Source organism: Balaenoptera musculus, chromosome 9, assembly GCF_009873245.2.
Source record: "Balaenoptera musculus isolate JJ_BM4_2016_0621 chromosome 9, mBalMus1.pri.v3, whole genome shotgun sequence".
Lineage (NCBI taxonomy): Eukaryota > Metazoa > Chordata > Mammalia > Artiodactyla > Balaenopteridae > Balaenoptera > Balaenoptera musculus.
Genome location: NC_045793.1, coordinates 23,879,309 through 23,902,089, shown reverse-complemented (window position 1 = coordinate 23,902,089; position 22,781 = coordinate 23,879,309). Strand labels below are relative to the sequence as shown.

The 22,781-nt window shown below is 49.9% G+C and overlaps 1 protein-coding gene across 2 annotated transcripts; it reads left to right on the top strand.

Moving 5' to 3' along the window:
* The first annotated feature begins 1,266 nt into the window (after nucleotides 1–1,266).
* On the top strand, nucleotides 1,267–22,558 carry SMO (smoothened, frizzled class receptor). 2 transcript variants are annotated; one of them, XM_036864263.1, is made up of 13 exons: nucleotides 2,048–2,099; nucleotides 12,600–12,714; nucleotides 13,400–13,605; nucleotides 14,327–14,536; nucleotides 14,781–14,953; nucleotides 15,298–15,517; nucleotides 15,613–15,736; nucleotides 17,358–17,450; nucleotides 18,548–18,656; nucleotides 19,467–19,652; nucleotides 20,090–20,238; nucleotides 20,714–20,848; nucleotides 21,064–22,558. In XM_036864263.1, exons 3-13 carry the CDS (start codon nucleotides 13,459–13,461, stop codon nucleotides 21,474–21,476), a joined length of 1,959 nt encoding a protein of 652 aa, XP_036720158.1. In that variant the 5' UTR covers nucleotides 2,048–2,099; nucleotides 12,600–12,714; nucleotides 13,400–13,458; the 3' UTR covers nucleotides 21,477–22,558. The 2 variants fall into 2 exon arrangements, with proteins under 2 accessions (XP_036720157.1, XP_036720158.1); XM_036864262.1 differs by lacking the exon at nucleotides 12,600–12,714 and having other exon boundaries at nucleotides 1,267–2,099.
* The last annotated feature ends 223 nt before the right edge of the window (nucleotides 22,559–22,781 follow it).

The following is a 22,781-nucleotide window of genomic DNA, read 5'->3' as shown; positions in this document are numbered from 1 at the left end:
TTTGTGGATACAGAGAATAGAATAAGGTCCTTGCCCTAGAGGAGGAGACTTTGCTGCTTTGTCGTAGTATATTACTGTTTCTTGAGGGCAAGCCTTGACTCCACAGTAAAAATCCAAGTTCTCAAGTTCTTCAAGTATGTCATTCCTATCACAGTGCTACATACATCCCAGGATTTCAGAAAAAGACTTGCTAAATTGAATTAAATCCTCTCTCTCTCTCTCTCCCTCTCTCTGTCTCTAGGGCTTATGTAACACTTGAGGATGGTAGCTGAAGTGAAATAGCTAATTTGCTCTAAAATGGCCAAACCTAACAGAACTAGTTCACTTGGGCTAGGCTGAAGGGATAGTGGCAGTGGTAAGAAAGGAAAAACCACCCTAGTGTGCTGCCCCATCAGCAACATGGAAAAGTTGCTCAATGCAAGTCCACTCTCCAGCTGGACCCCTGGTTACTAAGAGGTGGAAACTGCTGCAGGGTGAAATCAAATTCCGTGACTGAAAACATGACAAGCAAAGGAGTGAGAAAAGGCAAAATAAGCAGAGTAGGGAAGGAGAGCAGCATAAACTTCCTTGGCCAGACTATGAGCAGCAAAGGGCCATCAAAGAGGGACTGGCCTCCTTTGGACATAACTAAAGACACGCCAGGCCAGCTGTTGGCAACCACAGTTCAGAGCTCCACACATTTGTAGCAATAAAGGCTTGATGTTGGTACTTTTGGTTTTCCAGACACCTGCTCCCCGAGGTAACAGCAGTCCCCACTGCCCCCACTCAGGGGGCAGCTGCCCTGAGTGACTCTGAGGTAGACTCTCACACAGGTCCTGAGCTGGAAGGACTCGGACGAGTGGGAACCCCAAACCCCGGTCTTCTCCATGGGGCCCTAGGACAAGTTGAAAGATCTAACGCAAAGCAGAAAAGACTGGCGGGTTGGGGAGCAGGGCGGGATGTAACAGAGGCTTCAGGCACCCCCTGCCTCTCCCACCGTAAACCAGAGGAGTCCTCTCCCTGCAGACGACCGGGCTGAACGATCCTCAGGCCAATCAAGGTGCCTGCTGAGTCTTGTGGCAACTACTGGCCACGATTGCCACCCATCTCTTGCCCCGAGGCAGTGGCGGGGTCACCAGAGCCCCTGGTCCGGGCCTCTCCGGGCGCCCGGGACGCTGAAGCTCGAGCTCCTCCTCTTCCCTCCCTCGGCCAGTCCCTCCCCCAGCCGTAGAAGAGGGGGGGGCCGGGCTTGGCTCGGCGAGGCCCGTGCATTCCAGAGAGTCGAGCGAGCTAGAGCAACAAAGGAGCGGGTAGTTGGCGGGGAGAGTCCCGGGGCTGCGGCACAGTACAGCCAAGTGGGCGTCTGGGCCGCAGGCTGGCGCGAGGGTGGAGCCGGGAACCTAGTCCAGCACCCCCGGCCCGCGCCTGGCCTCCATCGCGGGGCCGGGAGGTGGTTTTAATGGTGGGAGAAGGAATGGGGCTAGAGATTGGGGGCCCAGGGGGCTCCCACAGCTGAAGATAACTAGGATTGCCAGGGGAAGGGGTAGAGAGTTGTGCATCCCGGCCCGAGCTTCCACCGCCCAACATGGGCCCCGGGTTCCAAAGTTTGCGAAGTTGGGCGCCTAGGGCCCGCGGCGCGCGGAGCGTCCGGGGGGGCCCGGCACCGGACTCGCGGGGCGCACAGGTCGCCTGAGCTGCCCCCGAGGCCCCAAGAGTTGCGCGTGTGGCCTGGGGGCTCCGGAGAGCGGGCGGGGGCGCCAGGGCTTCTGCTGAGTTGGCGGGTTTGGCCATGGCCGCTGCCCGCCTCGCACGGGGGCCGGCGCTCCTGCTCCTGGGGCTGTTGCTGCTGCTGCTGCTGGGGGGCCCGGGCCGGGGGGCGGCCTTGAGCGGGAACGCGACCCGGCCTGGGCCGCGGAGCGCGGGCGGGAGCGCGAGAAGGAGCGCAGCCGTGACCGGCCCTCCGCCGCTGCTGAGCCACTGCGGCCGGGCCACCCCCTGCGAGCCGCTGCGCTACAACGTGTGCCTGGGCTCGGCGCTGCCCTACGGGGCCACCTCCACTCTGCTGGCCGGGGACTCGGACTCCCAGGAGGAAGCACACGGCAAGCTGGTGCTCTGGTCGGGTAAGCGCGCGGGAGCCGGAGCCGGGGGTTTGTGGTGATGGGATGCGGGGATTCTCGGAAAGAATAGGCTCAAGCCTGAGCTTTTGAGAGGGCGGGAGCAGCGCCCGGGAGAGTTGCAAGAACGGAGTCTGAAACTTTGGGGGCAGGCTGTATGCAGGATGGGACCGTCGGTGATGAGGCGGGAGGGCGAGGAAGTTGAGGAAGCGGATCACAAAGGCCTGAGCAGGGTGGGTTAGCAAAGGAAAAGGGGGAATGAGGGGCCCGAGAGCGAGGGGGATGGTGGCTCTGAGCCACAGGAAAGGACTTTTTTTTTTTTTTTTTTTAAGAAAAGGAGATGCTCCACGTAGGTGCCACTATGGAAGCGGGGTCCTCGGGAATTCAAGGAGGTGTTTAGACCTTGGAGAAGAGACTGGGAAATCGAATTGGCAGGAAAAAGGGAAAGATGGGGGTAGAAGATTTAGGCATTGAGGGAGAGGGTGGGGGAAAAGAACTGAGTGAAATTTGTGAAGGGTAAGAAACCCCTGGTGATGAGTAATTAAAAGGTAACCAGAAAGTTCCAGAAATCTTGTTTTGGGAGACAGAAGTCCAGTGATCGTGTCTTGCTTTGACAGGTGATTTCAGTTTCCTCATCTGAAAAATGGAGACTCGGTTCCTTGTCTGAGGTTGTGAAGGAATGAGACTATTCCTTCATTCATTCCTTCATGGATTCCTAACCCATTATTTGTGGGTTCCTTGGAAGTTTGGACCCTCAGGCTGGTCTGGGCTGAGGAAGGACACTTAAGTGTGGGATGTCTAGAGCCCCCTGGATACTTTCATGGTGGTCTGAGGTCCCAGAACCCTCACCTCATGGTGGGATTATGACCCAGCCTGAAAAACTGCAGACTGAACCCAAGCAGGTCCTTCTTTAGCAGTGTGGAGTGGATTAGCTCCCCACCTGTCACTCTTCTGGGCTGGGGACCTAAAGAGAAGGGGAGGGAACTGACCTTGCCACCCCTTGCTTGTAGCTAGGGTGACTCCAAAATTGTCCTTGAAGAAACAGGAAATAAAATCAAAAGGCAGGAGCAGACCTGGCAACCTCTGTCTTTTGATAGGCCTTGGATGCCCCACATCTCAGTTCTGCCCCAGGGACGGGTAAGGATCCTGATAGGGGAGTGTTTGTAGGCTGCCTGTCGTTGTCAGGTTGGCCACTAGAGTTCTCAGAGTCTTTGCCGGATGTTGGACAAAATCATGTCATTCCTGGCTTGGTACAGATGCCAGAGGAAGAACCTGGAGGATGGTACCCATGGTGGAGCCACATCCTTTGTGGGTATCAGGTTCTAAAGTCAACATGTAGGCAGAAACCATGTGTAATCAACAGTAGCTTTGAAAAATCCATAAATGGCCACAACATAAGGTCTATGTGATTTTGCATACATACTCTTTTATGGTAATATGTTTGTATGAATGTGCAACATATAGTAATGTACAGTATATAAGAAGGGGCATACATAGAAAATATAATTTTAGTTTTTAAAATTACATAAATGCAAAAGAGCAGAAGAGGGAAAGGATTTTTAAAAATACACAAAAGAAAGGTATAAACAAGGTTTCTTTGAGTTTAGGAGCCAGCTGTATGGAAAATTTAAATGTCTCAGCACTAGGACTTCCCTGGTGGCGCAGTGGTTAAGAAATCCGCCTGCCAATGCACGGGACACGGGTTCAAGCCCTGGTCTGGGAAGATCCCACATGCCGTGGAGCAACTAAGCCCGTGTGCCACAACTACTGAGCCTGTGCTCTAGAGCCCGCGAACCACAACTGCTGAGCCCACGTGCCACAACTACTGAAGCCCGCACACCTAGAGTCCGTACTCTGCCACAAGAGAAGACACCTCAAATGAGAAGCCTGTGCACTGCAGCGAAGAGTAGCCCCTGCTCACCACAACTGGAGAAACCCTGCGTGCAGCAACGAAGACCCAACGCAGCCAAAAAATAAATAAATAAATGTTCCTTTAAAAAAAAAAAAAGTCTCGGCACTAGAATCTCACCCAGTTCTGAGTTGCTCACACTATGAGAGAATATGTGTTCATTCTCTCTCTCTCTTTTTATTTATTTTGCAGGGGCCCATGGTCGAATTCTCCTAAATTAAGTGCATGTGTGATGCTGCCCTTCTGTAGTTACCATCAAATCAGACAGAAAGGGTATGAACCTCTCTCCAGCCCATACTCCTGAGAGCAGCTGCTGAGCAGGCAGAAGTGGTTTTGGCAGGAAAGTTGAGGAGTCAGAACCATCCGCTGGCTTTGTAGGTTTGAACCTCAGTAGCTGTGGCTCTGGTGGGGCAGGGTCCTGCAGGGGTGCCGGCACTGAACCCTGGTCCTTAGTTCATTCTGAGCTCTTCTCTGCTGCCACCCTTCATCCCTCAGCTCAGTCCCATTCCCATATGTGTTCTGGGTGTTCTTTTTCTGTGTCTGGTCTTTCTGCTGGATGTTTTATATGAAGTAGGGCCAGAAGCAGGAGTTGGTGCCAGCTGGGTCAGTGGGTGGGTAGTGAATTGGAGCCGAGTGTGAGAATCACAGACAAGGCTTCTGCTGGGGGTTCTGGCTAGTGATTTGTCCTGTCCTGAGCTGGTGGTCTTGATTTGGCTTTGGACGTGGTCAGTGTCATCTGGCTCTTGGAGGTGTTTTTGTGGGTGAAGATGATTTAGGTTGTCTTCATCTGTAAACTTTTGAAAGTAGAGACTTCTTTACTTTTTTAAAAGTCTCAGAGTTCTGAGTACACAACTGTCCACTCATTCATTCACTTAGGTGTCGGGTGCTTGCTATATGTCATTCTGGATCAGGTTCTGGGGCAGATAAAGGCAAAGAATACCGAAAAAAAAAATAGACAACGAATTCAGACAGGATCCGAAGACAGATAATTAAACAGGCTTTAGCAACACCTCTGAGAGGTATTGTGACCGGGTGGGATGCTGAATGAACACAAAGGACTCTGGAGAGCAAGGGAAGACCCCCAGAGGAACTGACATTTAACCCACAACCTGAGAAATAAGTAGGAATTACTGGGGCCAAGGAATATTTGGGTGGGAAGGATAGGAAGAGGGTATAGCATGCACACAGGTGTAGAGGTGAGAGGGCTTGGTACTTTTAAGGAAGTATAAAAATTTCAGTAGAGCTGGATCAAAGCATTTGAGGGATAGGATTATAAGAGATAAGACCTAGGGAATTAGAAAATAAAGGGATTCATACCCCATATTAGGAAATTTGGTTGTTTTCCAGAAGATAGTGTGGAGCCACTGAAGGCTTTTAAGCAAGAAAGAGATGTAATCATGTTTGCATTTTAGACCGATCTCTTTGAGTACTGTGTGAAGAAGCCACAGGAGGAGGGAAATCCTGGAGCCTGTTTGCTTGTTTAGGGGATGGTTGAAGTAGTCCAGCTGAGAGATGATGGCGGTCAGGACCGGAGTAACAGCTTGGAGGAAGTGGACAGATCCTGGAGTTTCAGAGGTAGAACCAATGGGACTTGCTGATGAGCGAGCAGGAGGACGCAGGTTTTAGGCTTGGATGGAAGGTGGTGTCATTCCCTTTCGCTAAGCTGGAGAATGCTAGACAAGGAGGAGGTTTAGGAAGAAAGTATGGGCCATGTGAATTAGAGGCCTTCATTGGACGTCTATGTGGAGATTTCCAGCAGATCTGGAATAAGAGTTGCTGAAGAGAGGTACCCACTATGAGCTTCCTCAGCCTAGGTTGCTGAGCCTTTGGAAGCATGCCATCAAGTGAGGAAGTTTGCAGCTGAGGTTGGGCCAATTTCTAGGTTTATATAGAACTCAGGTCTGTCTCTCCTATATCTTTCCACTCTCTCGACTTGGACTTCTTCAGGCACTCAGCATCTTTCCCCAGGATAGCTTGAAATGTCTCCTCTCAGGCATTCCAAGCTGACCAGACAAACATACTATCCAGGCCATGGTCCACCTTCAGCCAAATCTGGTTGGTTTGGTAAATGGGGCAAGAAAGCAGAGAGACCTGCGGCTGGCAAGAGAAACAGGTCCCTGAGAGCCAGCACGTAGCCTCTTTGACCACTGCTGTGCTGTGTGTGCGCACAGGGGTGTGCGGCCCTGTCACCCAGCCGGGGGCAGCCAGTGGGAAAGAGCTGGAGAAGCTGGGTGGAGTTTCTCATTTGCCTAGACACCTAGTTGAGAGACTGAGAGGAGGTCTGTTGTTGGTGATGGTAGGTTGTTTGCAGGGGCAGATCAGGAAGAATTTCCTTAGAGCTGTTCTCAAACCTGGGTGATGATCAGAATCATTCTAAAAATACACATTTTTAGAAAGTATAAAAATACAGAGAAATACCCACGGGCCCAAGTTTTCATTTTTGCGTCAGATTGTTAAATTTTTAATTGTGAAATGTAGCATGTATACAGAAGGTGAATAAGACACAGAGGTACTAAATAACAAATAATTATAAAGTGGCACCTGAGTCAAGTGATGGTGGGGGCCCCCCCAGGAGCTCCCTCTTTGTTTTTTCCAATCACATCCCCCTCCCTCCTCTTCTAGAAGTAACCATTGCCCTGATGTTTTTGATAATTGTCTCCTCTTTCCTCCATAGTTTTACCATCTAGTTTTGGAATCCCTAAACAGTATATTTCAGTTTTGCATGTTTTTGAACTTTATACAAATGGAATCATGCTGTGTGTATTCTTTTATGTCATTTCTTTTGCTCTACATTATTTTGTAAAATTCATCCATGTTGTTGCAGCTTATTTTTCATTGCTGAATAGTATTCCATTGTAGAATACATCATAATTTATTTATCTATTTTGTTGTTCTTAAACATTTTTTAAAAATAGTTGTTCATTTATTTAGGCTGCGCCAGGTCTTAGTTGCGGCACACAGTATCTCTTAATTGCGGCACGCGGGATCTCTTAATTGCGGCATGCATGTGGGATCTAGTACCCTGACCAGGGCTCGAACCCAGGCCCCCTGCATTGGGAGTGTGGATTCTTACCCACTGGACCATCAGGGAAGCCCTACCACTTCTAGTTAACAATGTCCTGGAGGTGTCTACTGAGCCCGTGCAGCTAGAGCCCATGCTCCACAACAAGAGAAGCCACCACAGTGAGAAGCCCATGCACCACAATGAAGAATAGCCCCTGCTCGCTGCAACTAGAGAAACCCCGTGCGCAGCAACGAAGACCCAACGCAGCCAAAAATAAAATAATATGGCCATTTAAAAAAAAAGAAAAGAAATGGTAATAGTAGCAGCACTGGGACCTCCTTGGAGGTCCAGTGGTTAAGACTTCACCTTCCAGTGCAGGGGATGCGAGTTCGATCCCTGGTCGGAGAGCTAAGATCCCACATGCCTCGTGGCCAAAATACCAAAAACAGAAAACGGAAGCAATATTGTATGAATGGATAAAGAAGATGTGGCACATATATACAATGGAATATTACTCAGCCATAAAAAGAAATGAAATGGAGGTATTTGTAGTGAGGTGGATGGAGTTAGAGTCTGTCATACAGAGTGAAGTAAGTCAGAAAGAGAAAAACAAATACAGTATGCTAACACATATATATGGAATCTAAGGAAAAAAAAAAAAGGTCATGAAGAACCTAGTGGCAAGATGGGAATAAAGACACAGACCTACTAGAGAATGGACTTGAGGATATGGGGAGGGGGAGGGGTAAGATGTGACAGGGTGAGAGAGTGACATGGACATATATACACTACCAAATGTAAAATAGATAGCTAGTGGGAAGCAGCCGCATAGCACAGGGAGATCAGCTTAGCACAGGGAGATCAGCTCCGTGCTTTGTGACCACCTACAGGGGTGGGATAGGGAGGGTGGGAGGGAGGGAGACGCAAGAGGGAAGAGATACGGGAACATATGTATATGTATAACTGATTCACTTTGTTATAAAGCAGAAACTAACACACCATTGTAAAGCAATTATACTCCAATAAAGATGTTTAAAAAAAAAAAAAAGAAGCAATATTGTAACAAATTCAGTAAAGACTTAAAAAAAATGGTCCACATCAAAAAAAACTTTTTTTTAAATGGTAGCATCTTTCATCCTTGACTTTTTCTTCATTCTAAAGAGAAAGCTTTTCTACCTTTCACCATTAAATATGATGTTTGGTGTAGGTCTCTTGTAGTTATAAACATTTTATCAGATTAAGGAAGTTTTCTTCTATTCCTAATTTGCCAATTATTATTTTTATCATGGATGGATATTGAATTTTATCAACTACTTTTTCTGTATCTATTGAGAAGATCATATGATTTTTTCTTCATTAATCTGTTAACATGGTAAATTGCATTGATGAAATTTTCTCTTTTTTTAAGATTTTTTAAAATTTATTTATTTATTTATTTATTTATTTTTGGCTGTGTTGGGTCTTCGTTGCTATGCGCGGGCTTTCTCTAGTTGCCGTGAGCGGAGGCTACTCTTCATTGGGGTGCGTGGGCGTCTCACTGTGGTGGCTTCACTTGTGGAGCACGGGCTCTAGGCGCACGGGCTTCAGTAGTTGTGGCTCACGGGCTCTAGAGCACAGGCTCAGTAGTTGCGGCGCACGGGCCTAGTTGCTCCGTGGCATGTGGGATCTTCCTGGAACAGGGCTCAAACCCATGTCCCCTGCATTGGCAGGTGGATTCTTAACCACTGCGCCACCAGGGAGGTCCTGATGAAATTTTCTAATGCTAAACCATCCTTGGAACAACGGTTTTCAACTTGACTGATCATCAGAATCACACAAAAAAATTCATTTTTAAAGTTTAAATTGTGGCAAATGTTATTTTTAAAGTGTATAAATACAGAAAAATGCAGAGACTAATATAACACCTGTGTCTGTATTTTTTCTTTTTGTTTCATATTTTATTAAAGAAATAAAACAAGGGAAATCCCTGGCGGTCCAGTGGTTAAGACTTGCAACCAAAAAAAAAAAAAAAAAGACAGAAAAAGAAAAAGAAAACAAAACAGATAAAGCTGATGTCCCCTTTCTTCTTGTTTCCAGTTTCATTCCGTTTTCTTCGCTGGGGAGCTTCCCCCATCCCAGTAACTTGCGTATTTATTTTTTAAGCTTAATTACTTTAATAAAATAGGTAGTATACGAACATAGTACAAAATTCGAAAGTAGCAAAAGTTAAATCCTTCCACTTCTGTTTCCAGCTACCCATTTCCCTTCCCACAGGCAACCACCAACACTGGTTTGTGTGTATTCTTTTATTGATATCTAACATATGTACAAATGTAGATGTGTCTTTATTCTTTTTTCCTCCCATAACCAGTAGCAGCTCTCTGGGCTGTTCTCCACTCAGCTGCACCCATTAAACAAGACATATTGGAGATTGTTCCATTTTATTGCAAATAGTTCAACCCTGGATAGTGTTCTATTATATTGATGTGTGATATTTTATTTAGTAGGTCTACTCTTGATGGATAAATATTAAGGATGTTTCTACTCTTTTGTTATTACAAACAGTACTGCAATGAATAATCTTATATACGATTTTTGTGAACGTGTGAAGGGAATTGCTAGTATAACATTTTACAGCTAATGTCTAATAGTCTCCACAAATGTTTACTAATTTTTAGTCCTACTAAAAATATACAAAAGTGCCAGTTTCCCCCCCACTCTTGCCAATACAGCATTTTCAAATGTTTTGATCTTTATCCTTCTAATGGTTAAAAAATTATATGTCATCGTAGTTTTATTTCACATTTACTGAGTGAGACTGAACATCTCTTTATGTTTTTAAAGGCCATTTGTATTTTCTGTTGTTTGTCTTTTGCCCATTTTTCTATAGGATTGTGAATTTCTTATTGATTTGGAAGAGCTTTATGCATGTAAGGAAAGTAATTCTTTACCTGTGATACGTATTGGAAATATATTTTCTCAGTGTATTGCTTTTCTTATGATCTTGTTTGTTTTTTACCCTACTGAATTTATCTATTTTTCTGAGGTCTTTTCTTTAAACCTTTTATTTCAAAACTTCTGAGTTTTGTGTCATACTTCAAAATGCATTCTCCACTCAAAGATTTAAAACAACATTTTCCACTTTTTCTTCTAGTACTCTGATTTCTTAAAATAATGTAGTTATTTTTGATTCATCTGGAATTTATTTTTATGTAAGAAATGGGGTAAGGATTCAACTTATTTTTTCCCTAGATGCCTCCTCAATTGTCTTTTAATATTTATTTAATAATCTATTTTTTCCTTGGGTAATTTATTTTTAAAGTACAAAACAATATTTAAAATGAGGTAAAAAGAAAAACAAATTACACGTTTTAAAAAGCTGACAATTATCACAAATATCACAAATTCCAGAAAGATAACACAATATTGTTTGTGTGTGTGTGTGTGTGTGTGTGTGTGTGTGTTCTAGTTATTTATTGCTGTATTACAGACCACTTCAGATCTTGGTGGCTTAAAACAAGAACCATTCCCTTTGCTCATGAATCTGCAGTCTGGATAGCACTCAGCAGGGATGGCTTGTTTCTGTTCCCTGGTATCTGGCTTTCACTGGGATAATTGGAAAAGCTAGGAACTCGAAAAACCCAGCATCTCTTTCTCTTTCTTCTTTTGGCCCCAGGGCCTCTCTATGTGGTCTCTCCACCAGGCCTCTCCAGCAGGACAGCCTCGAGATTGTTGGTCTTATTTCATGGCAACTGGGATCCAAGAACAAGTGTTCCAAGAGAGACCCAGGCAAAAGCCAAATGGCTTCTTATTATTATCCAGGCTTGAGAGTCTGAGAACGTCACTTCCACCACATTTTATTGGTCAAGCAAGTCACTAAGGCCAGCCCATATTCCACAATATTTTTATAAAATATTTATTTTTTAATTAATTTATTGTATTTTATTTTTGGCCGTGTTGGGTCTTAGTTGCAGCATGCGGGATCTTCGTTGCGGCGCACAGGCTTCTCTTTAGTTGTGGCTCACGGGCTCCAGAGCACGTGGGCTCTGTAGTTTGCAGCACGCGGGATCTCTAGTTGAGGCGCTCGGGCTTAGTTGCCCCGCGGCATGTGGGATCTTAGTTCCCCAACCAGGGATCAAACCTGCGCTCTGCATTGGAAGGCGGATTCTTTTTTTTTTAAATAAATTTATTTATTTATTTATTTATTTTTGGCTGTGCTGGGTCTTCACTGCTGCGCGTGGACTTTCTCTAGTTGCAGCGAGCGGGGGCTACTCTTTGTTGCGGTGCGCAGGCATCTCATTGCAGTGGCTTCTCTTGTTGTGGAGCACGGGCTCTAGGCACGTGGGCTTCAGCAGTTGTGGTACGTGGGCTCAGTAGTTGTGGCTTATAGGCTCTAGAGCGCAGGCTGAGTAGTTGTGGTGTACGGGCTTAGTTGCTCCGCAGCATGTGGGATCTTCCAGGACCAGGGCTGGAACCTGTGTCCCCTGCACTGGCAGGTGGATTCTTAACCACTGTGCCACCAGGGAAGTCCCAGAAGGCGGATTCTTAACCACTGGACCATCAGGGAAGTCCCCACAGTATTTTTATTAAGCATCTGCCTGTTGCTCCTCTAAAATACATATTACTCTAGGGAGTCCCTCCACATTTAAAATATATTGCTTAATAAACATCCAGTAAAATTCACTTTTTCTTTGTTGTCACAGTTCTATGAGTTTAGACAAACACATAGAGTTCAGATGCAGCCACTACATTCAAGATAGAGAACAGTCCCATCACCTCCAAATGTTCCCTCGTGTTGCCCCTTAGTAGGCAGAGCCCTCTCCTACCCCAGCCCCTGGCAACCACTGCTGTGTACTCCACCCACACTCTCTCAGCCAAAATCTTTGAGACTGGGTTCTCCATCTAGAGTGATAAAGGTCCCCCAGGTGATTCTGATTTGAGTCAGGTCTGAGAACCGTTGCCCAAGGACATTGCTTCTTAAGTGACAGGAACTTGCTCTGCACCCTTGGAATAAGTTTTGTCTAGTGAGAGCTGTGAATGGTCAGAGGCCTCAGATTACTAATAGTGACAGCTAATATCTCTTGAGTGCTTAGTACATGACAGGTACTGCGCTAAGCGCATTTGATGCATTATCTCACTCTACACCACAGTTCCACAAGGTAAGTCTATTCAATATTATCTCCATTTCACAGATGAGGAAACTGAGGCTAGACATAGAGATTAAGTAATTTGTCTAAGATCACACAGCCAGGAAATAATAGAGCCACGAATTGGACCCAGGCAGGCTAATTGCAGTGTCCATGCTCCTTATCCCTCTGCTATATTACCTTTCTCCCAAAAAGAGCAGTTACTTGCTCTCACCACCCCCAGCCTGGGCAGTCACCCACGTTGGCTCTCACATCCTCAGAAGCTTTTCCTAATACAACTTCTTGTTTGGGAAATAGGCGTTCCTGAAGCAGGGGTGATTCAGGAGGGGCGAAGGGGGTAGAATGCTGAGTGAGCCCAGCCACAGGGAGAGCAGGGTAGAGGCCTGGGCTGGGGTAGAGGTGCTGGGAGACCTCCACCTGTTTCTTTCTGGCTGACAATACCTTTCCTCCCCCTGCACTGGACACAGCCTCCTCTGTTTCTCTCCATCTGATTTCCTGTTTCCTCCTCTGGCTTTGGAGTACCTGGTTCCCCTGACTACCTCTTCTTAAGCTCCAACCTGTTCTCTATCTCACCTCAGCTTGGTAAGAGGAACAAGGGTCCTGGGGTCTGGGCAAGGGGAAGCAACTCCTGGTTCTGGTGCACGGGCCCTGTGAGGGTGGGTCCCACAACACTCCTTCCCTGTGAACTGTAGAAGGTTTTAACAATGTCCCTGAAAAAGTAAAAGGTAAATTGACCTGGGGTTCTCAGCCAGAGGTGCTAACATTCCCTTAGCGGGGCATTTGGAAATGGGGGCCGTTTCTTAAGAACTTTAATTGAGTTGTAATATACACACAGAAAAGTGCACAGTTTGATTTTCACAAAGTAAATACACCCATGAAACCAGAACCAGATCAAGAAATAGAACATCACCAGCGTCCCAGACGTTCCTCTTCAGGCCTCTTCCAATCCCCACCCTGGAGTGGGAGGGGTGAGGAGCATTTTTTGGCTGTCACCAGGACTTAGGGGTTCTCTTGGCATTTAGTGGGCAGGGTCTAGGGATGCCAAATGTCCTGCAGTACCTGGGACACTCCTGCAGCACAAAGAACGGTCAAGCCTAAATGCCCTGCTGAGAAACGCCGTGCCTGACCGTCCTGAGCAGTCATGGCCTGCAGCGTGGCAAAGAGAGATGCCTTAGGCCCGGGGAACAGCGGTGTAGCTGTGTCTGTCTGTGGGTCAGAGTGATGGGGGGTCTTCACTGCAATGTGTCCACACTGTCGCTACCCCCAGGCCTCCGGAACGCCCCCCGCTGCTGGGCAGTGATCCAGCCCCTGCTGTGTGCTGTGTACATGCCGAAGTGTGAGAACAACCGGGTGGAACTGCCCAGCCGCACCCTCTGCCAGGCCACCCGTGGCCCCTGTGCCATCGTGGAGAGGGAGCGGGGCTGGCCCGACTTCCTGCGCTGCACCCCCGACCACTTCCCCGAGGGCTGCCCGGTAAGTGCTCTGTGGGGCAGGGTCTGGGCTGGGCGGGACCAGGCACAGGACAGGGCCCAGCAGGGGCAGAGGAGCTCAGCGCCTTCTCTTCTGGGAGATCCCAAGTCTACAGCCATGGTATCAGTGAGCCACAGACCCAAACTGAAGCTCGCCAAGCTGAGCCAGTCTATCAGGGATTATCTATCTATTTATAAAAAGATTTTTGAGCACCCACTCTGTTAGGTGATGGGGAGTTACGGGAGTCATGAATGACAAACCTATGCTCGGGAAGTTTATTGTGTATTTAGGGAGTCAAGGCTTGCACATGTAAAACAGCTAAGAGGCACCAAGACCGGGGATGTGATCTAGTTCTGGGTGGTGAAGGACAGCACATTAATAATAATAATAATGATGGTAGTAATACTAATTATTATTATTTATTACCTTCCAAATACTATTATAAACATCTTACATTTATTTATTCATTTAACCCTTAGACCTCACCATGAAGTAAGTATTGCTATCCTATAGATCAGGAAACTGAGCTAACAGAAAGGTCAAATAATTTGCCCCAGGCTATGCAGTCGTGAGTGGCAAGGCTAGGATTCAAATGCTGGAAGGTTGTCTGCAGCGCCTGGGCTCTTGGCCTCTCTGCCATGCTACCTTCGCGCCTCTTATTAAACCAGAGGTCACCCGAGCCTACTGCTCCCCTGTGCACTTTCTCCTCTTCTCTCATTGCCAGAATGAGGTGCAGAACATCAAGTTCAACAGTTCGGGCCAATGTGAGGCTCCCTTGGTTCGGACTGACAATCCCAAGAGCTGGTATGAGGACGTGGAGGGCTGTGGGATCCAGTGCCAGAACCCGCTCTTCACCGAGGCCGAGCACCAGGACATGCACAGCTACATCGCGGCCTTCGGGGCCGTCACGGGCCTCTGCACGCTCTTCACCCTGGTCAGCGGAAGGCAGGCCCGTGGGTGGAGGGTCAGGGGAACGGCAGGGCCCAGGACCCTCAGGCAGCCTATAAAGTAGGAAGGGAGCCGATTGTCACTGAGAGAGGCTGGGCTCTGGGAGAGGGGGGAGGAGGACTTGGCAGGGGTCCTCGGGGAAGGGTGGCGATAAGAGGGGTCCGGGGGTTCAGATAAGGGCAGCAGAATAACCCTAACCTCACAGAATGGGCCCCACTTCTCTCTTCTAGGCCACATTTGTGGCTGACTGGCGGAATTCCAATCGTTACCCTGCTGTCATTCTCTTCTACGTCAACGCGTGTTTCTTCGTGGGCAGCATTGGCTGGCTGGCCCAGTTCATGGACGGTGCCCGCCGGGAGATCGTCTGCCGTGCTGATGGCACCATGAGGCTTGGGGAGCCCACGTAGGTGTCTTGCAGACCCAGAGGCGAGGGTGAGGGGAAGAGGCTGATGTGCGTTTTCCACAAAAGGGGCAGGTAGGTCTTGAAACGGAGAGTTCAGCGTGGGATTCAGCTTTGCCTTGTTGCACCCAAGGTCTCCAGCATTAGAGCCTGGACTGTTTGCATCTGTTCAAAGGGGCATCTTCTGTATCCTCTTCACTTCTGACCTGAGCCTAGTCTCCAAGCCCTGACTGCTAGGGAACCTCCAGACCTTAGTTAGAAGCCAGGGAACTGGGGACAGGGCGGAGAGACTTCGTAGAGGGAGTACAGAATGACTGCCCCAAATGACGCTCCACATGTCTGTGCAGCTCCAACGAGACCCTGTCCTGTGTCATCATCTTCGTCATCGTGTACTATGCCCTGATGGCCGGCGTCGTCTGGTTTGTGGTCCTCACCTATGCCTGGCACACCTCCTTCAAAGCCCTGGGGACCACCTACCAGCCTCTCTCGGGCAAGACCTCCTACTTCCACCTGCTCACCTGGTCGCTCCCCTTTGTCCTCACGGTGGCAATCCTCGCCGTGGCCCAGGTATAGTTACTGGTAGGGGGTGGGGATCTGAGTGGGGCGGGCTTGGGTGAGGGAGACAGTGACTGACTCTGTCCCCCCACCCCTTCCTGCTCTAGGTGGATGGGGACTCCGTGAGCGGCATCTGTTTTGTGGGCTATAAGAACTACCGATACCGTGCTGGCTTCGTGCTGGCCCCGATCGGCCTGGTGCTCATTGTGGGAGGTTACTTCCTCATCCGAGGTGAGTGAGGACTGGGCCAGGACTGGTCGGGCAGCAAAATGTGCTGAGCATCTGCTCTGTGTAGGTAGGAGCCAGGAGCTGCCAGCTCTGCTGCCTTTGAGGTGGGACCTCAGCTGCCTCGTGCAGGACCTTGGTGCAAAGGGGAAGGTGCCCATGGGCAGACTCAGCACCACGGCACTTGGTGCAGGCAGCACCTTTGTGCGGGCCAGAAAAATGCTCCCCTTACTCCAGCTTTGTGCCAGGGCTCATGGCTTGTTGAGTGGAGCTTGGGCTGGATTCCAGCCCCTGGTCAGCCCTGGCCAGATGCCCTTGTGTGGTGAACACCCTGAGTAACCACCCTGCCCGCATGGGCCAGCTGGGAGCCTTCAATCGTGCGCGCGCCCTGAACTTATATACATGCTCAGTCTTTGGAGCTTCATTTCTCCTTTCTGCTCATAGGGCGAGTGCGCACGCACACACACACACAGTTTTCACAACGTGCACAGATTCTCTGTTTCCTCATTTCCCTGTCTCAATCTGCCACCTCCACAATAAGCCTCCGTATCTTAGCTCATTTTCGTTGAGAGTTCTTTGTAAACTTCAGTTTCCTCCCCCAGCACTATCAGTCTTCTGTTCAGCCCACCTCGTTTCCCTCTCTTTGGCAGCGGCTGAGCCTCTGATTTATATTTTGTATCTGTGTGATCCTGTGTGGCTAGTGCAAGCCACTAGCCACGTGTGTTGAAACTAATCCAGACTGAGATGTGTCATAAGTATAAAATACACACCGCGGGCTTCCCTGGTGGTGCAGTGGTTGAGAATCTGCCTGCCAATGCAGGGGACACGGGTTCGAGCCCTGGTCTGGGAAGATCCCACATGCCGCGGAGCAACTAAGCCCGTGAGCCACAATTACTGAGCCTGCGCATCTGGAGCCTGTGCTCCGCAACAGGAGAGGCCGCGATGGTGAGAGGCCCGCGCACTGCGATGAAGAGTGGTCCCCACTTGCCGCAACTAGAGAAAGCCCTTGCACAGAAACGAAGACCCAACACAGCCAAAAATAAATAAATAAATAAATAAAAGAACGTGAATTTCAAAAAATAAAAAAAAATAAAATACACACTGCACTTCAAAGACTCAGCACATACAGAAGTAAACTTTCTCATTTTGTTTGTTATATGGATTACATGTTGAAATGATATCATAAACAATGATATATTGTTTATAAAATATATTGAAGTTAGCTTCATTTGTGTCCCTTTACTTTTTGAAGGTGGCTTCTAGGAAATTTGAGATTATGAATGTGGCTCACATTATATTTCTCTTGGACAGCACTGTCCTGGAGTCTCTTCTTAGGCCTTTTCCATCATAATAGCTTTGACCTGCTGCCTTACTTGGGGAGGCCGGACCAGGACTGAGGCATCTTTCGTCTCCACTGACCATCTGTGCCCTGCCCAAGTCTTTCCAGTCCATGGCACATCTGCCAACAGCTGTGCTCCAGTGTCTCCAGTTCCCCAAGCTTGAAATCAGCCCAGAAGTCATCAGACCTGGGACTCCAGGACCATGGGACCCGACCCTGCCACGCACCTATTCCTCCCAGGAGAGTGGCCTGGCCTCCACTAATGTCTGCCATCTCCCTTCTGTTCAGGAGTCATGACCCTGTTCTCCATCAAGAGCAACCACCCTGGGCTGCTGAGCGAGAAGGCAGCCAGCAAGATCAACGAGACCATGCTGCGCCTGGGTGAGTGTGCCATCCCAACACCGCACCCTCTGGGGAAGAGTCTTGGAGGCTGAAGTACATTGTGGGGCAAGTTAGCAGCCAGGGAGGCAAGATAAGGCCGTGTGTGTGTGTGTGTGTGTGTGTGTGTTGGTGCTGATGGTGGTGGTGGTAGCAGCTGAAAAGAGAAGGTAGCTTCTTTCTCAGTTGGAAGAATTCAAGTTCATGTCAAGACTGCTTCCTCATGTCTACTTCCCTCCTGCTGGGACCCTCCCAGAGTGGCCTTAAGCACCTCCAAAATCTTGTCTTATTTTGGAGAAAACAGTTCTTTTTAAAATTTTTTTATTGGAGTATACTTGAATTATAATGTTGTGTTAATTTCTGGTGTACAGCAAAGTGATTCAGATACAGATATAGATATATTCTTCTCCATTATGGTTTATCACAGGGTATATTTTTTTAAGTTTTCATGTAATCTTTTTTTTTAAATTTCTTATTTATTTGTTTATTTTTGGCTGCGTTGGGTCTTCGTTGCTGTGCGCGGGCTTTCTCTGGTCGCGGCGAGCAGGGGCTACTCTTTGTTGCGCTGCGCGGGCTTCTCATTGCGGTGGCTTCTCTTATTGCGGAGCACGAACTCTAGGCTTCAGTAGTTGTGGCACGTGGGCTCAGTAGCTGTGGCTTGCAGGCTCTAGAGCGCAGGCTCAGTACTTGTGGCACATGGGCTTAGTTGCTCTGCAGTATGTGGGATCTTCCCGGACCAGGGATCGAACCCATGTCCCCTGCATTGGCAGGCAGATTCTCAACCACTGTGCCACCTGGGAAGCCCCTATCACAGGATATTGATTATAGTTCCCTGTGCTATACAGTAGGACCACGTTGTTTATGTATTTTATATATAGTAGTTTCTATCTGCTAAACCCAAACTCCTAATTTATCCCTCCCCGCCTTTCCCCTTTGGTAACCATAAGTTTGTAGAGAAAACAGCTCTTAAACTGAGCCCAGCACGAATTCACCCCGAACTCAGCTGTCTTTCAGGCCTGAATGGGCGAAAACCCTCTTCCCCACTGCTGCTTCCATACCTGGGATTGGTGACGCCCTGTCCCACCCCTGTCCCTCCGCAGGCATTTTTGGCTTCCTGGCCTTTGGCTTTGTGCTCATCACCTTCAGCTGCCACTTCTACGACTTCTTCAACCAGGCTGAGTGGGAGCGCAGCTTCCGGGACTACGTGCTGTGAGTAGGGGGCTGGGGGCTTGGGGGCAGCAGTGGTGGGAGCTGGAGACCCTCCTCTGCTGTCCAGCAGGGGTCTGCCAGGTCCCTGCCTCAGATGACAAGAGAAACTGCCCATCTTGCTCTGGGCGCTTAAGCTGATAGTTGTTCTGTAATTTGCAAACATGGCGGACAGCCCTCTGGGTCCCTGCCCAGCTCCACCCTTCCCTTTCACCCCCAAGGCTCTCTGGCTGGTATGTTTGTAACTGTTAAGCCATCCTGTGTTTTGGCTTCTCCAACTGACTCTTGCATTGGCCACAGAAGTTGCTTGCTATTTCTCATGGACTCTTTACAGAGCTTATTGCAAATCCCTGCACAGAAGTAGTTATCTCTCTACCATAGGTTAACAACCCATTAATGCTTTCTGGTTTTGCCTGTGCTTTATTTGTGTCACAATGAGGATGAATCTGAGAAGGTAACACATCTCAGCTGCTTAAAGAAGTGCAGTACCTACTGATACCAAGAATAGCAGTTAAAGTGCTCATTAAAATCTGACTGCTTCAGACTCTTCCTTAAAGGCTCCAGCAGCTTCCAGCGTGGGAAGCTTTACACCACACCGATGCCTACGTCCGTCCCCCAGAGATTTGATTTAATTGTCTGGGGTGTGGCCCAGACATCAGGAGTCATTAAAAGCTCCCAGGTGACTCTAATGATCACCCAGGATTGCAAATCAGGGCTGTGGGCTTCCCTCTTTCTAAAGTGTTTGGATTGATTGTCTGGGCACCCACCCAGGAGACTTAGAAAGCCTCAACTGTGTACTACCCCTCACCACAGGTGCCAGGCCAATGTGACCATCGGGCTGCCCACCAAGAAACCCATCCCCGACTGTGAGATCAAGAATCGCCCTAGCCTTCTGGTGGAGAAGATCAACCTATTTGCCATGTTTGGAACCGGCATTGCCATGAGCACCTGGGTCTGGACCAAGGCCACGCTGCTCATCTGGAGGCGCACCTGGTGCAGGTGGGGTCAGCAGCAGCCTGTCCTGACCCTGCTGCCTTGTTCTCTCAGCCTCGGCATCTGTTAGGCTTTGTCTGGTCTCACGTGTCCCAGCACAGCCTTGAGCAGGTGTGATTTCTAAGGGCCTGCCCTGAGCCGCCGAAAGCAGCCTTTTCTGCGGCTCACCACTGCCCCCTGGTGACACCTCTTGTCCTTGGGAGGATGGGCCAAGGGCTGAGCCAGCTGCCGGTGTCTTCTAAGAGTGGAGTGATTTGAGAACGGAGCACAGGAGCCCTGCATTCTAGGCCCCCTTTTTGGCACAGAAGGCCTCTACCCATCAGGGTCCTTGAGGCCGTCTGGAGGCTCCTTTCCTGGATGGAACGGATCCGCTGGTCTTTTGCAAGATTTGAGGGGAAGCAGCTGCTCCTCTATGCCCCTTCCCCCACCCTTTCTGCCCTCAGGTTGACAGGGCAGAGTGACGATGAGCCGAAACGGATCAAGAAGAGCAAGATGATCGCCAAGGCCTTCTCCAAGCGGCGCGAGCTGCTGCAGAACCCAGGCCAGGAGCTCTCCTTCAGCATGCACACTGTCTCCCACGACGGGCCTGTGGGTGAGCGTCCACCCCATTCCCAGTTTCCTTCTAGGCCGGTGTGGCCTCATGGACTGTTTGGAAGGCTGTGAGGAATGGCTCCCTCCTCTCTCTCACACACTGGTTCTCCTCCAGTCCCCGTCCTGCCCCCATCCCAGGCCACTCTCCCCTCTCTGTTCCTGCCCCTGGATCTTGCTTGCTGGTGCTTTGGTTCCAAAGGACTCATCTCCCTCGCCTTCAACCGTCTTCTCCAGCTGTTCTCCCTGGGCTATGGGAAGTCAGGTTCCAGGGACTGGATTTCTGGCCTCTTGTGCGGCCCCTCTCTTCAGGCTGGGGATGTGTAGACATTGCTGTGTTCACTAGGGCAGGCTTTCTGTGCTAAGTCAAGTGGGAGCCACGGGCTGGGGGATGGTGAATGGTGCTAAATAAGGGAGGAGCGGTCATTGTGAGGGCCTGGGCGGTCATGGTACCTTATCCTTTCCTTCCACCCCCACAGCGGGTTTGGCCTTTGACCTCAATGAGCCCTCGGCCGATGTGTCCTCTGCTTGGGCCCAGCATGTCACCAAGATGGTGGCCCGGAGAGGAGCCATACTGCCCCAGGATGTGTCTGTCACCCCTGTGGCAACTCCAGGTATGGGGTTCCGGCTTCTGTAGGAAGGTGGGGGATGTAGAGGCTGGAGGTTCCTGGGACTGGAGTACCAGGGGCTGCCAGCAGGGGAGGGGAGGGAAAAGCCTTGGAGGATCTAAAGTGTGGGTTCCTGAGCTAAAAGAGTAGGGCCCTGAGGAGAGAAGGCATGATGTGGACACAGTTAAGGTCCAGGCTCACGTTCTCTCTCCCACTGTCAGTACCCCCAGAGGAAAAAGCCAACCTGTGGCTGGTTGAGGCAGAGATCTCCCCAGAGCTGGAGAAGCGCCTGGGCCGGAGGAAGAAGCGGAGGAAGAGGAAGAAGGAGGTGTGCCCGCTGGTGTCGCCCCCTGAGCTCCACCACCCCGTCCCGGGCCCTGCCCCTGCCTCCAGTGCTGTCCCTCGGCTGCCCCAGCTGCCCCGGCAGAAGTGCCTGGTGGCCGCGGGTGCCTGGGGAGCTGGGGACTCCTACCGACAGGGAGCCTGGACCCTGGTCTCCAACCCCTTCTGCCCAGAGCCCATCGCCCCAGCCCCCATGGCCTGGGTGCAGGGCCGACGGCAGGGGCTAGGGCCCATTCACTCCCGCACCAACCTGATGGAGGCAGAACTCATGGACGCAGACTCAGACTTCTGAGCCCGGAGAGCAGGACCTGGGACAAGAAGGAGGAACAAATACCATTCGGAGGCTGTTCTTCCTGCCTGAGAGTGTTTCTCCAGGGTCTCCTCTTCCCGAGAACCTGAGGGCCCAGTGCCCTCCCAGGAGAGTTCAGTATGTCTGGCTCACGGCAGCAGGACTGTGGGAAAGAGCCCTGACATCTCCACGGACAGGCCTTACCCGGGGCGGGGCCCTGGAGCTCAGGGTCCTTGTTTCTGCCCCACCTGGCTGGCAGCGTCAGTCTCCAGTGGGGGTCATGGGGTATGCAGAGCTCGTGGTGGGCAGTAAAGGTGCAGGCAGGGGTGACAGTACTCAGAGTGGGCTGTGGTGACCAGCAAGGCAGGCTGCCCTTTTGGGTGCCAGTGGGTGCCCTTCCCTGGCACTCTCAGACCAAAAGTGTTGCTTGTGTCATTAGCCCTTTGTCCATGGGAGGACAGAGCTCCTTTCCCCCTCTTCAGGGTGGTTGCGGGGCTGGGAGTGCTTACTCCCATAGGGCCTGTAACCTTTCTTTATGAAGTGTCCAGCTGGCTCCACTCCAGGCCACTAAGCCACCCTGGGTTTTCCTGCACCCTTCTTCCCCTTTCCCATTTCAGTTCAACCAGGCCAACCTCTTCCCGTTTCCTGTTTGTTGATTAGGACCCAGCATCGCAGCATTGTCTATCCTGCCCCCAAACCCCACCCCTTTGCTGCTGGGCTCCATCTCCAGGTGAGAGATTAGTTCAGCTATGGAGCCTGGCGTGGCATAGAAGCAGTGAGTGACGGGGAGCCTCTGGGCCTCCAAGAGATGCATGTATCTTTTCCTGTATCTGTCCAGTGGGGGATGGATCCTCTGACTTGAGGGGCTCCCCTGGGAAGCTGCTGACACTTCAGCCAGGCAGGAAAGCTTCCTTCAACTTCCACAACCAGTGGGTAAAGAAGTTCCCACCTCTCATAACCCCCATCCGAGGCCCCAGTTTCAAGAACCAGACAGCAGGAAGCCTTAGCAGCTGGCTGGGTTCCAGATCAGGGGGTAGGGATAGGGAGACAAAATATAAACAGTAAATAAAAGGTTTTTGTATAAACTCTTGATGTGCTTCTTTCCATAGGCCCCGTCTTGACCTGTTTACCTGGTCCTGATCTAATTTGTCTTCCACTTCCTCTGAAAGCTATTCTGAAAGGCCAAGAGCTTGGTGCTAGTGAGGTCACAGCTGACAGATGTCAGGCTGATGTCAGCTTAATGTGCTGCCTGTCCTTCCTGGCCAGTTGGTTCTATATAAGGACAAAAGCTCTGGCCACAGCTGCCTC